At 33.5% G+C, this 16,004-nt stretch overlaps 1 protein-coding gene across 1 annotated transcript in view; it reads right to left on the bottom strand.

Moving 5' to 3' along the window:
• The window catches only part of LOC143228859 (nose resistant to fluoxetine protein 6-like), a 63,538-nt gene that overhangs the window by 14,623 nt on the left and 32,911 nt on the right, over window positions 1-16,004 (bottom strand). The window contains exons 7-8 of the mRNA XM_076460260.1: window positions 7,675-7,768; window positions 790-882 (exon numbers count right to left, since the gene is read on the bottom strand). Of these exons, the coding sequence (XP_076316375.1) occupies window positions 790-882; window positions 7,675-7,768 (187 nt within the window). The remainder of the gene's footprint in view (window positions 1-789; window positions 883-7,674; window positions 7,769-16,004) is intronic.

The raw sequence follows: 16,004 nt of genomic DNA, 5'->3' as shown, positions 1-16,004 counted from the left end.
GTTTAATATCGATAACATTAGATACAATCACGTTTACTTCCATTAATGTTAAACACTACGAAAAATTGTTTGTCCTGCATTTCGCGCAAAGCTATACGAGGGCTATCTGCGCTAGCCGTTCTTTAGTTAGCAGTGTAAGACTAGAGGGAAGGCAGCTAGTCATCACCACCCACCACCAACTCTTGGGCTACTCTTTAACTAACAGATAGTGAGATTGACCGTCACTTTATAACGCCTCCACAGCTGATACGACGAGCGTATTTGGTGTGACGGAGATTACGAGTCAAACGGTCTAACCACCTGGCCATATCGGGTCACTACAAAAAATATATAACCCGAGAACTTTCGAACTTTTTTCTCCAGGAGCAAATGGTGATAAATCCTTTAAACATTCGGTATTTCACAATAATCACATTTACCTTTATCAAAAGTATGTTTTATTTCAGAAACGTTATATTTTTTTGTCATTAAGGATAAACTACCCAACAGATATATTCCTGTTACCCGTAGTAACTGCATGGGTTATGACGCCATCAGTAACAGTAAACGTCTTTATCATCAGTAACAGTATATACCTAAGTATGGACGGTGACATATTTAAAAAAAAAAACACAAAAACTTTAGTAATAATAAGACACATTCTCTACGAGACACGTTTTAACTACAGCAATAAATGCTTCCTAACGGATAAGTCACTTTATCTGCGCTTTCTTTAACTTCCAATAACACTAGCCTCACTACTTACAGTCAACACTTGCCTCAGTAACACCTCGATAGGAACGGACTTACCTCCAGTAACGGTGTACTACATATCTCACAAGATCCAAACGGCCATTAGTTCTTTCCAGCTTTCTTAGCGTTGTGTAAGTCAGGGTCACTCCACTAAAAATAAAAATTTAATCTTACTTTCAAAAAATATAAATAAGTTAAATAGCGACGTTTTATCTTACGTGCCTTATAAAAGGATGAAACATGAAAACAATCGAATTACCAGCACGATAACTCAATCTCGTGTCTTAAAATTATTTTATTTGAGAAACCAGTATACTTAAATGAAATTATTATAATTTTTTACATGTTAATTACTTTCATACAACGATAAAGAGACGTTAATTGACTGGATGTATAATAAAGTTTGGTGACGGTTTGAGCGGATAATGAAATAAACGTTATTACAACTGGTAATTACATGAAGTTTTGACAAGCTTCTGTCGTCATCAGGTACGATTATTCGCAATAAATGTTTTCACGATACCAATTCCAGTCATTTACAGACTTTATTCTCCAAAAGTAGGTTGTTTGTCATCACTGTAGGTGGGTTTATATTTATTTGGAAAAGGGAAAGGCCTACAACTTGATTTTTTCCAAGTCAGTTCCCTTGTTTGTGATTTGGCCAGCTAGCTAGGACGCTCGACTCACAATATTAGGATCGAGGGTTTGAATCCCCATCACACCAAACATGCTTGCTCTTTCAGCCGTGGGGGCATTATAATGGTACAGTCAATCCCACTATTATCTGATAAAAGAGTAGTCCAAGAGTTGGCGGTTGGTAGTGATGACTAGCTGCCTTCGCTCTAGTCTCACACTGCTAAATTAGGGATTGCTAGCACAGATAGCCCTCGTGTAACGTTGTGCAAAATTAAAAAAACAAAGAAATAAAAGTGTCATCGCCAAAGTTTTGCTTTATCTTAAAACAAATTTTAGACCACAAGAATCCTCAACTGTTACTAATCCTCTGCTAGACTAGCTGTCAGAGGGTTGTCACTAAATTTTCATTCAGTTGAAAAATGTTTTTAATTTTTTTAATGAATCCTTAGGTAAAGTCATCATATTCCTCACGATCAGGACACGCACGTTTGTTGATTCTAGTGTTATGCTGTAGAATTAGCTATCTGTGTTCTGTCCACCTTTAATAGTAGAGATGACAAGTTATTCGTCATTTTTAGATATCATGTTCTTAAAATGAAAAATACTTTGTAGCGAAGCACAGATACAATTTCTTTTAATATACTTTGTCTGGGATTGATAATGACTTTCATTTAATCTACTGTAACTGTTGAATCTTACATGGAACACTATCAGCATTGAATTACCTAAAAGGTGCGCGAATGCTGCCTGGAGGAAACACCTGTTTTAACCACTCGCAGTAGGGTGTTGCCTGTCGGTCAGTTAGTAGATATTAAAATGACATCGCGTAATGGACGCTTAATGTTGCATTTTGTACTGTCGTGACGTTAATGAAATTTGCGTATGCCATGAATCACGAGAATAATTATGCACTCTGCAGGCTACAACACAGCATGACATACGAACTCCAAAAAAATTGTTGCTCTTAATTTTGGTTGTATTTAATTTCGAACTAGAACACTTTGGGGGACCCTGCAGAGGTACATCTAGTTACTTAGGCAGGTCAAACATAGAGAACTGCAGGGGTGGTCAGTGTAGCAGTTAACCTTTTATTGATACTACAGCAGTATGTTATTAAACTATACGTATCAAAAGTCGTTTGGTACTACATCTTACAACTAAGTACAAATTGTTAAAGTTTTGTAACCACGATTAACAAAAAAATTCAAATAACTTTCCTTTAAGTGATCATAAACTTTTGAAATCTATTACTATTAATTTGTTTATTGCTAAGGTACTCAATGGGCTACCTATGCTATGCCCACTACGGGTATCAAAACCCGTTTAATTATTGCAATAAATATTCGGACTTATCGCCGAGCCGCGGTGGTTGGGTGGAAAGCATCAATATTTAAACAACTTCGTTAATTAACTTCTAAATAATATAGTAAAATAACAAAATGGATTTTTACTCATGTGAAACAGCAAGTTTTATTCATTTGTGCTTGTTAAACAAACATTTCAAAAACTCGGTCACTGATCTAGTGACTGAATATTACAGGTCGTCTACACACCTGTTATAAAACAGTGGTTCTGAGTCTGTACGACTTTCTATATCCAACATCTTGCATAAGACCACAAAATCCCCGTCGCATCAAACATGCTCGCCTTTTCAGCCTTGGGAACGTTATAAAGTGACGCTTAATCCCACTATTTGTTGGTAAAAAAGTAGCCCAAGAGTTGGTGGTGATGACTAGCTGCCTTCCCTCTGGTCTTACACTACTAAATTAGGTATGGCTAACGCAGATAGCCCTCGAGTAGCTTTGCGCGAAATTCAAACAAAATCAAGACCACAAAAATAACTTGTCCCAAGCAGGAGCATACCTTGATTCAGTTTTAACTCCACCACCTTGACCATTTACGGTTAGAAGTATCAATATTTGAAACTAATGGTCTTATATGGACACCAAATGTATTACTTTTAAACAAAAATAACAATACTCCCCATGAGAAACAACCAGTCTAATGTATTTATTAATTTACATTTTTTTAGATATAAGCTTATGTTTCTTCTTTCGTAATAAATACCTCTCTAGTTTCGTTTTCCTTGTAAATGTTTTAAAAAAATATATTCTGTGTCTCCTTATACTTGTGAAAATTTTGATGTAATTTTTGTAAGTGTGTGAGTGTGTGTTTTTCTTATAGCAAAGCCACATCAGGCTATCTGCTGAGCCCACCGAGGGGAATCGAGCCCCTGAAGTTAGCGTTGTATATCCGTAGACATACCGTTTTTTGTAAGTAAAATTCTGAAAAAAAATCTTATAACACATATGGCTAAGTATGTTATAGAATTTTTTACCAAAACGAATTCAACTACTCTTAGCCCGGCGTGGCCAAGTGGTCACGGCGTTCGACTCGTGATCTGAGGAAGCGTTATAATGTGACGGTCAATCCCGCTATTCGTTGGTAAAAGAGTATTCCAAGAGTTGGCGGTGAGTGATGATGACTAACTGCCTTCCTTCTGGTGTTACACTACTAAATTATGGACAACTAGCGCAGATAGCTCGCGAGTAGCTTAGTGCGAAAATTCAAAACAAACCAATCAACTGCTCTATTAACAGCATTGTCTTGTTTTTGGGTCAACAGTTATTGGAAAAGGAATAAACGTGTGTGAACTACCGAACTTGTACGTTTCAACACACAGCCAATACTTTTGGAAAGATGCTCAAAACTACGCCTAGTGTGAATCTGTATCAATGGAAAGCATGTTTCAAACGTTAAACATTTGATGGGAGAGAAAAAAACATGTACAGAAAGAAAGCGCAAGAACTGTGCTAAAACGTTGGAGGTAGTTATTGTTAGTACAGACTCGCATCATTAGTGTGCTGGTACTTGGATCTATAACTAGTCACTAATGTAAAAAAAAAAAAAAAAACAAATAAGTTTGTTTCAGTCCTGACTGGAAAATATGTAACGCTAGAAATTAGATGTTTGAATTTATTGTAAATTTTTTGTCCATTTGAAGATCGTAGGATAGCGGTAAGTTTACGGACATACAACCCTAAAATGGGACGGACACAGCAAACAGCCCAATGTGGTTTTGCTCCAAGACAAACAAACAAGAATGTGAGAAATAATTTGCCATCAACGAATTTACATGATTTAACTGTTTGGAAGAATATGTAGGGGGCTCTGTTCTTATAAAATAACTTGTGCTTGACTCGTAACATGAGGGTCGCAGGTTCGAATTCCTATCTCAGTCGTGGAGGCATTATGATGTGACGTTCAATCCCACTATCCGTTGGTAAAAAAGTTGCCCATGAATTGGAGGTAGGTGGTGATGATTAGCTGCCTTCCCTCTAGTCTTTCATTGCTAAATCTTAAACGGCTAGCTCAGATAGCCGTAGTGTAGTCTCGCGCGAAGCTCAAACCGAACCAAAAGAACTTGGTCTCAGAAAATCTAGAAATCGTTGAAGTTCCTCCCGACAAGTTTCAAACGTAATACTCTGTCCTTAATAATAAACTTTCTGCTGGTTTATCAAGTTGAAGTTGAAGACTTACTTGTTTGTTTCGCGCAGAGATACACAAGGACCATCTGTGCTAACCGTCACCGATTTTAGACCGACAGACTGGAAGATGGTAGATAGTCAATAGCAATCTTTACTAAGGCTTAGATCCCTCCAATCAAATAATGGAATCCCACCTTCACTCGTTTGGAATTAACACTGGCCCCACAATGTTTAACACAATTTTTGTGTGTTAACTGGATGCGATTGTTTTTTTGTGATCTTTCTACCACAAGTATAGAAACCGGTTTTTTGCATTGTAATTCCGCAAATATAACGCGATGCCACCGGTGGGCATCTTGATGCGAACCATTTATCCTTGGATTCACAGTACGGAACGTTAAACTATAGGTCACGCCTGGCTCAAATAACGTAAAGAGTTCGAGAATTCACGAGATTTAGAAAACCGCGAACCTGAAACGAAGTCTGAATGAACAATATTAAACATATTCAATGCACACTCTAAATAATTAACTGTTCTAAACCAACAGAAGATCATTATGTGAAAGATACATAATGAAGTTACGATACTCTAACAGGGTGTGTAAATGGATACAAGTGTAAATGCTTTATAGATTCTTCAAACACAGAAGTATCAAATTATCAGATATTATGAAAATTCTAATAACATTCAAAAACTGAGAACACCAAATGCATTCTGCTTTTTTATATGGCTTTGTTAACTTCAGTTCTTATACCTTACAATATATTTTCAACAATATTTTACTGATACATTGATCGATATACAATATATTTTCAACAATATTTTACTGATACATTGATCGATATACAATATAGTTTCAACAATATTTTACTGATACATTGATCGATATACAATATAGTTTCAACAATATGTTACTGATACATTGATCGATATACAATATAGTTTCAAGTACATCTTAAGAACGATTGTGTTTTTTTTCATTACTGAAAAATTGGTATTACGAATGTGTACGAGTTTTTGTTAGCACCAATAATATAGTGGACGTGAAGGACATTTTGTTAAAACAATAAAACTATATATGTGTGTGACTTTGTGTTGATACCCATAATATAGAGGATGTGAAGAACCTTTACTTTCCTCCTGGCCCGGCATGGCCAAGCGTGTTAAGGCGTGCGACTCGTAATCTGAGGGTCGTGGGTTCGCATCCCCGTCACGCCAAACATGCTCGCCCTTTCAGTCGTGGGGGCGTTATAATGTGACGGTCAATCCCACTATTCGTTAGTACAAGAGTAGCCCAAGAGTTGGCGGTGGGTGGTGATGACTAGCTGCCTTCCCTCTAGTCTTACACTGCTAAATTAGGGACGGCTAGCACAGATAGCCCTTCAGTAGCTTTGTGCGAAATTCAGAAACAAACAAACAAACTTTCCTTCTATTTGGAATCAAATAATCTAAAATGTACGCATCAAAGCACAGAACATTCACTGCACAACAATCGCGGCCTTGACACATAAACGTCATCAACAGGATTCCGCCACGTGCTACCTTACTTACAACACCAGTAGTTTCGGTTCTACCTAACTGAGACAAGACTACATTTTTTTAAAAACAAGATTGAATACGTCACACTGCTTCAACTTTCCATGAATATATGATTCGAATTAAACTAGGATTAAAAAACAAAACAAGCAACAACAACACCTGGATTGTGTTTTATTTGATGTATTTTTGTTTATACCCTTTCTTCGACGTGCGATGAATAAAGAGAAAAAAAAACAGGATTTTTTCTCCATCTGGATTATTGGACTATTGTGTTTTTTATTGCAAATAATTAAGTTCATTAGAAGTTCCTCTACAGGAAAATAATCAGATAAGGAAAAATACAGGAAAATAATTATTTATATTGTGGAGTGACGTGTTCTAAGCCTACGCTATGACAAGATCATTGAAGTCACGGGGATCAACACTAAGGTCATGCCTTTCGAGAAACATCTGTGAATAGGTATCATACATCAAAATTGTAGCCAATAAGAAATTAAGCATTTTAAACCAAAACAACTACCAAAGGCGCCACAAAATAACAAAAGAACTATTTCAAGTGGAAAAACATGATTATAAATAATTAATTGTCATAAGACGTTAGTGTTAAGCCTATTGCACTGTACTGAACATATAATTCCTTAGGAATTTTCAAAAATTATATATAACATTACTATTATATGTCTGTAAGTGGGCATGGATATGATTAACATGGTGTGGTCGAATACTATCATCATACACTTTTAATTATTGAAAATTCCAATTGGACTATATAATAAAATGCAGTTAACACTATAATAGGCCTAATGTCTGTGGACAGGAAAATTAATGTTTGTTTTTTTTTATTTCGCACAAAGCTACTCGAGGGCTATCTGTGCCAGCTGTCCCTAATTTAGCAGTGTAAGACTAGAGGGAAGGCAGCTAGTCATCACCACCCATCACCAACTCTTGGGCTACTCTTTTACAAACGAATAGTGGGATTGACCGTCACATTATAACGCACCTACGGCTGAAAGGGTGAGTATGTTTGGTGCGAAGGTGATTCGAACCCGCAACCCTTGGATTACGAGTCGAACGCCTTAACACGCTTGGTCATGCCGAGCCTCGGTAAATATCTGAAACACGGTCATGTCGTTTGTAGTTAAACAAATACTGTTTATATTTGAATTTCTAAATTAAAAGTCTGTCAAAAATTAAGTTTTTATTTATCGTTAAGTTTAGGTGTCTGCTGTGCTTTAAACGACAGCATTTGAAACAACAATAATAGAATTTAATACTCACGTGATGAAGAAGAAAGTATCAACTTGCAGCCATGAATTCCACACAACCAGAAAAGAAATGTTCTTCCCAGCGTCACGAAAGTCGGTAAGTCGGCCTGAAAGAATTCGTTACGTCTGATCAACAAACGTTTTAAAAGGAACAGTTTGTTTTTGAATTTCGCACAAAGCTACTCGAGGGCTATCTGTGCTAGCCGTCCCTAATTTAGCAGTGTAAGACTACAGGAAAGGCAGCTAGTCATCACCACCCACCGCCAACTCTTGGGCTACTCTTTTACCAACGAATAGTGGGATTAACCGTCACATTATAACGTCCCCACGGCTGAAAGGGCGAGCATGTTTGGCGCGACGGGGATGCGAACCCGCGACCCTCAGATTACGAGTCGCACGCCTTAACGCGCTTGGCGTGCCGGGCCTATATCCGATTCGAATAATTCACTCATCAGGATCTCTACCAGCTACTTCCAAAAGTTATACTTCTGATTATTAAACCAGTTAATAGAGAGCTCCTAGCTTTATAACCAACTAAATTAAAACTGTATGTGAATTATAAGATAACACAATATCATAGAACGGTTTAAGTTATGCCTAATTCATTATATTTTTTTTTCTAATGAAGGAACTTCCCCTTTTGTTGGCCTGATGGTTGGCTAGATACATTCGACGCGCAACCTGCGGGTTATAGTCTCGAATCCCGTCACCAAACACACTCATTTTCCTGTGGTGTGGATATTATAATAATGATAAATCCTAGACTATATGGTAAGGAGCAACGCAACAATTGGTGGTGGGTGTAGATGGCTAACTACCATCCCTCTAATCTATTACTTTAAAATTAGAGCCCTGTTATCCCAGATAGCCTTCGAGTTGTTAAGCCACTGGACTCGTAATTCAAGGGTCGCGGGTTCGAATCCCCGTCACACCAAACATTCTCGCCCTTTGAACCGTGGGGGCATTATAATTCGACGGTCCATCCAACTATTCGTTGGTAAAAGAGTAACCCAAGAGTTGGCGGGAGGTGGTGATCACTAGCTGCCTTCCCTCTGGTCTTACACTGCTAAATTAGGGACGGCTAGCACAGATAGCCTTCGAGTAGCTTTGTACGAAATACAAAACAAAGAAAAACACGGAGAGCCACGTAACGACGCGCTCGTTTACTGTTGGGCTATCTGTGCCGTACCAACCAGAGGTGACGAAATCTTAGTTTTAACCTCATTAACCTTCAGACTTACCTCTGAGCCATTGACAGGAGGAAGAGGGCAATTATTATGTATAATTAAGAAACATAACTTTTACTATCTTGATTTTGTAATTCTGGTATAATAAACAACGATTTCCACAAATAATGATATTAATTTGTAGACGTAAGAACTCAATATCCTGTCAAAACCATTGAAAACATTCTCTCAGCTTTATTCCTATATAAAATACTTTTATCAAATAGTTAAATATTATTATTACAGTGGACACATAAAGAACCGAGTAACATTATTTCAAATTTTAAAAAAGCTGAACGTTTCTCTAAATTACATAATAATAATAATAAGGTTTAGTTCCCGGTGGACAGAGCACAGATAGTTGTTTCTCTAAATTACATAATAATAATAACAAGGTTTAGTTCCCGGTGGACAGAGCACAGGTAGTTGTTTCTCTAAATTACATAATAATAATAACAAGGTTTAGTTCCCGGTGGACAGAGCACAGATAGTTGTTTCCTTAAATTACATAATAATAATAACAAGGTTTAGTTCCCGGTGGACAGAGCACAGATAGTTGTTTCTCTAAATTACATAATAATAATAACAAGGTTTAGTTCCCGGTGGACAGAGCACAGATAGTTGTTTCTCTAAATTACATAATAATAATAACAAGGTTTAGTTCCCGGTGGACAGAGCACAGATAGTTGTTTCTCTAAATTACATAATAATAATAACAAGGTTTAGTTCCCGGTGGACAGAGCACAGATAGTTGTTTCCTTAAATTACATAATAATAATAACAAGGTTTAGTTCCCGGTGGACAGAGCACAGATAGTTGTTTCTCTAAATTACATAATAATAATAACAAGGTTTAGTTCCCGGTGGACAGAGCACAGATAGTTGTTTCTCTAAATTACATAATAATAATAACAAGGTTTAGTTCCCGGTGGACAGAGCACAGATAGTTGTTTCTCTAAATTACATAATAATAATAACAAGGTTTAGTTCCCGGTGGACAGAGCACAGATAGTTGTTTCTCTAAATTACATAATAATAATAACAAGGTTTAGTTCCCGGTGGACAGAGCACAGGTAGTTGTTTCTCTAAATTACATAATAATAATAACAAGGTTTAGTTCCCGGTGGACAGAGCACAGATAGTTGTTTCTCTAAATTACACAATAATAATAACAAGGTTTAGTTCCCGGTGGACAGAGCACAGATAGTTGTTTCTCTAAATTACATAATAATAATAACAAGGTTTAGTTCCCGGTGGACAGAGCACAGATAGTTGTTTCTCTAAATTACATAATAATAATAACAAGGTTTAGTTCCCGGTGGGCAGAGCACAGATAGTTGTTTCTCTAAATTACATAATAATAATAACAAGGTTGAGTTCCCGGTGGACAGAGCACAGGTAGTTGTTTCTCTAAATTACATAATAATAATAACAAGGTTTAGTTCCCAGTGGACAGAGCACAGATAGTCGTTTCTCTAAATTATATAATAATAATAATAACAAGGTTTAGTTCCCGGTGGACAGAGCACAGATAGTTGTTTCTCTAAATTACATAATAATAATAACAAGGTTTAGTTCCCGGTGGACAGAACACAGATGGTATATATATGATTATATATACACTTATATTTTTCGTTCTAAATAAATAAACTTATTTATTGTTACATTTTACTGTAACAACTATCATGTCAACTATTTCTGACGTAGTAGGAAAGTAAGTAAAATGACAAGATTAATTTGTCATACGATACTCTGTTAGTCCATTAAGTTAGTGTTAATCCTAATTCTTTGAAAGTAAATGTTAGTCCTAATTCTTTGAAATAAATTAAAGACATTTGTTGACGAAATTTACAGTAAAAGTAATATTTATAAGTTATTGTTACTGGGTGAAAAAGTTAGCACTACAATATTTAAACCCTTAAAATATCACGAATTCTAAAAAAATTCAAAACACTTCCAAACTACCAAATTTATTTAACTTTTTCACGCTAAAAGGCTCGAAGAAAATGTTGTTAATCCATCGACATATAAACTATATGCTCAAAGAGTAGACTGAAACTGTTAGAGTACCTACATAGTGGCCCTCCAGTTGCTCGGGGGTATGTCTGCGGACTTACAACGCTAAAAACCGGGTTTCGATACCTGTGGTGGGCAGAGCACAGATAGCCCATTGTGTAGCTTTGTGCTTAAATCAAAACAACAACAACCTACATAGTGCTTACTAGCGCCACAGCGGAGTGTCTAAGAACTTCCAACAGGAGAAACATGTTTACGACCCGCGAGGTGGGCAGACTACAGATAACTCTTTCCGTAGTTTTACGCATAGTCTCAAATAAACCTAAACTGTATCTCTCGTCTTTTAACAAAACAGAAAATCTTAAAACACCATTTCCAAAAAACATAATTTTACAGCTTGTAATAAATAGTTGCAATTAAAACGATTGAAACAAAACAAAATACCAGATTTTATTTATCACCATTTTATAAGAAGAAACCAGCTGGCTATCTAAAAAACAAAACAAAAATCAACCACCTTGAGGAGAAAAAAAAATTAAACACACGTATAATTTTTTTTCGTATTTTTTACTTAAGTGGCCTTCATTGTTTCTCAGAAGGCCTCTAGCTTTGAACACGAGAGTTTTGATTGGTTTACTTTCACCAATGTTTGAAGCCGAAAGTGGTTAAATTTGAATGCGATTAACCCATTTACTCGTAAAGAACCAGGATCACGTTTTGCTTTTTGTATAAACAAATTTACAAGAACCATCTAATAAATGATCTTACAGTTTGATATCATACAAACTATATATCTATATAAAAGTATCAGTTCTAGATATAGATGACAAGCATATAACATATATCGATGTCTCTTATCCCTTTAAAAGATGTTTAGTGACTTCATACATTTTAAAGATAAATCAGTTAAATATTCTGAGTTCAGTTCTGAACACCACGTATTACGTGTATTTTCTACGTTCTACAAACTAGAACTGACGCAAAGTGAACAGAGGTTTGTCAGAACAGAGGTTTGTCAGACAAATTTATCTTGTATTCTACTCATACGCAGTTTATATTAATTAAATATTTCATCCGTATCCAGATAATAGTATTAAAAATTTCATCCGTATCCAGATGATAATAATTAGATATTTCATCCGTATCCAGATGATAATAATTAAATATTCCATCCATATCCAGATGATAGTAATTAAATATTTCATCCGTATCTAGATAATAGTAATTAAATATTTCATCCGTATCAAGATGATAATAATTAGATATTTCATCCGTATCTAGATAATAGTAATTAAATATTTCATCCGTATCCAGATGATAATAATTAGATATTTCATCCGTATCTAGATAATAGTAATTAAATATTTCATCCGTATCCAGATGATAATAATTAGATATTTCATCCGTATCCAGATAATAGTAATTCAATATTTCATCTGTATCCAGATGATAGTAATTAAATATTTCATCCGTATCCAGATGATAGTAATTAAATATTTCATCCGTATCCGGATGATAATAATTAAATATTCCATCCATATCCAGATGATAGTAATTAAATATTTCATCCGTATCTAGATAATAGTAATTAAATATTTCATCCGTATCCAGATGATAATAATTAGATATTTCATCCGTATCCAGATAATAGTAATTCAATATTTCATCCGTATCCAGATGATAGTAATTAAATATTTCATCTGTATCCAGATGATAGTAATTAAATATTTCATCCGTATCCGGATGATAATAATTAAATACTTCATCCGTATCTAGATAATAGTAATTAAATATTTCATCCGTATCCAGATGATAATAATTAGATATTTCATCCGTATCCAGATAATAGTAATTCAATATTTCATCTGTATCCAGATGATAGTAATTAAATATTTCATCCGTATCCAGATGATAGTAATTAAATATTTCATCCGTATCCGGATGATAATAATTAAATATTCCATCCATATCCAGATGATAGTAATTAAATATTTCATCCGTATGCAGATGATAGTAATTAAATATTTCATCCGTATCTAGATAATAGTAATTAAATATTTCATCCGTATGCAGATGATAGTAATTAGATATTTCATCCGTATCTAGATAATAGTAATTAAATATTTCATCCGTATCCAGATGATAATAATTAGATATTTCATCCGTATCCAGATAATAGTAATTCAATATTTCATCTGTATCTAGATGATAGTAATTAAATATTTCATCCGTATCCAGATGATAGTAATTAAATATTTCATCCGTATCCAGATGATAATAATTAAATATTTCATCCGTATCCAGATGATAATAATTAAATATTTCATCCGTATCTAGATAACAGTAATTAAATATTTCATTCGTATCCAGATAATAGTAATTCAATATTTCATCTGTATCTAGATGATAGTAATTAAATATTTCATCCGTATCCAGATGATAGTAATTCAATATTTCATCTGTATCCAGATGATAGTAATTAAATATTTCATCCGTATCCAGATGATAATAATTAAATATTTCATCCGTATCTAGATAACAGTAATTAAATATTTCATCCGTATCCAGATGATAATAATTAGATATTTCATTCGTATCCAGATAATAGTAATTCAATATTTCATCTGTATCTAGATGATAGTAATTAAATATTTCATCCGTATCCAGATGATAGTAATTAAATATTTCATCCGTATCCAGATGATAATAATTAGATATTTCATCCGTATCCAGATAATAGTAATTCAATATTTCATCTGTATCCAGATGATAGTAATTAAATATTTCATCCGTATCCAGATGATAGTAATTAAATATTTCATCCGTATCCGATGATAATAATTAAATATTTCATCTGTATCTAGATAATAGTAATTAAATATTTCATCCGTATCCAGATAATAGTAATTCAATATTTCATCTGTATCCAGATGATAGTAATTAAATATTTCATCCGTATCCGGATGATAATAATTAAATATTCCATCCATATCCAGATGATAGTAATTAAATATTTCATCCGTATCTAGATAATAGTAATTAAATATTTCATCCGTATCCAGATGATAATAATTAGATATTTCATCTGTATCCAGATAATAGTAATTCAATATTTCATCCGTATCCAGATGATAGTAATTAAATATTTCATCCGTATCCAGATGATAGTAATTAAATATTTCATCCGTATCTAGATAATAGTAATTAAATATTTCATCCGTATCCAGATGATAATAATTAGATATTTCATCCGTATCTAGATAATAGTAATTAAATATTTCATCCGTATCCAGATGATAATAATTAGATATTTCATCTGTATCCAGATAATAGTAATTCAATATTTCATCCGTATCCAGATGATAGTAATTAAATATTTCATCCGTATCCAGATGATAGTAATTAAATATTTCATCCGTATCTAGATAATAGTAATTAAATATTTCATCCGTATCCAGATGATAATAATTAGATATTTCATCCGTATCCAGATAATAGTAATTCAATATTTCATCTGTATCCAGATGATAGTAATTAAATATTTCATCCGTATCCAGATGATAGTAATTAAATATTTCATCCGTATCCGATGATAATAATTAAATATTTCATCTGTATCTAGATAATAGTAATTAAATATTTCATCCGTATCCAGATGATAATAATTAGATATTTAATCCGTATCCAGATAATAGTAATTCAATATTTCATCTGTATCCAGATGATAGTAATTAAATATTTCATCCGTATCCAGATGATAGTAATTAAATATTTCATCCGTATTCGGATGATAATAATTAAATATTCCATCCATATCCAGATGATAGTAATTAAATATTTCATCCGTATGCAGATGATAGTAATTAAATATTTCATCCGTATCTAGATAATAGTAATTAAATATTTCATCCGTATGCAGATGATAGTAATTAGATATTTCATCCGTATCTAGATAATAGTAATTAAATATTTCATCCGTATCTAGATGATAATAATTAGATATTTCATCCGTATCCAGATAATAGTAATTCAATATTTCATCTGTATCCAGATGATAGTAATTAAATATTTCATCCGTATCCAGATGATAGTAATTAAATATTTCATCCGTATCCGGATGATAATAATTAAATATTTCATCCGTATCCGGATGATAATAATTAGATATTTCATCCGTATCCAGATAATAGTAATTCAATATTTCATCCGTATCCAGATGATAGTAATTAAATATTTCATCCGTATCCAGATGATAGTAATTAAATATTTCATCCGTATCCGGATGATAATAATTAAATATTCCATCCATATCCAGATGATAGTAATTAAATATTTCATCCGTATCTAGATAATAGTAATTAAATATTTCATCCGTATGCAGATGATAGTAATTAGATATTTCATCCGTATCTAGATAATAGTAATTAAATATTTCATCTGTATCTAGATGATAGTAATTAAATATTTCATCCGTATCCAGATGATAGTAATTCAATATTTCATCTGTATCCAGATGATAGTAATTAAATATTTCATCCGTATCCAGATGATAATAATTAAATATTTCATCCGTATCTAGATAACAGTAATTAAATATTTCATCCGTATCCAGATGATAATAATTAGATATTTCATTCGTATCCAGATAATAGTAATTCAATATTTCATCTGTATCTAGATGATAGTAATTAAATATTTCATCCGTATCCAGATGATAGTAATTAAATATTTCATCCGTATCCAGATGATAATAATTAGATATTTCATCCGTATCCAGATAATAGTAATTCAATATTTCATCTGTATCCAGATGATAGTAATTAAATATTTCATCCGTATCCAGATGATAGTAATTAAATATTTCATCCGTATCCGATGATAATAATTAAATATTTCATCTGTATCTAGATAATAGTAATTAAATATTTCATCCGTATCCAGATAATAGTAATTCAATATTTCATCTGTATCCAGATGATAGTAATTAAATATTTCATCCGTATCCGGATGATAATAATTAAATATTCCATCCATATCCAGATGATAGTAATTAAATATTTCATCCGTATGCAGATGATAGTAATTAAATATTTCATCCGTAT

Source organism: Tachypleus tridentatus, chromosome 10, assembly GCF_004210375.1.
Source record: "Tachypleus tridentatus isolate NWPU-2018 chromosome 10, ASM421037v1, whole genome shotgun sequence".
In the NCBI taxonomy this organism is placed as follows: domain Eukaryota; kingdom Metazoa; phylum Arthropoda; class Merostomata; order Xiphosura; family Limulidae; genus Tachypleus; species Tachypleus tridentatus.
This window is presented reverse-complemented; position numbering and strand designations above follow the sequence as displayed.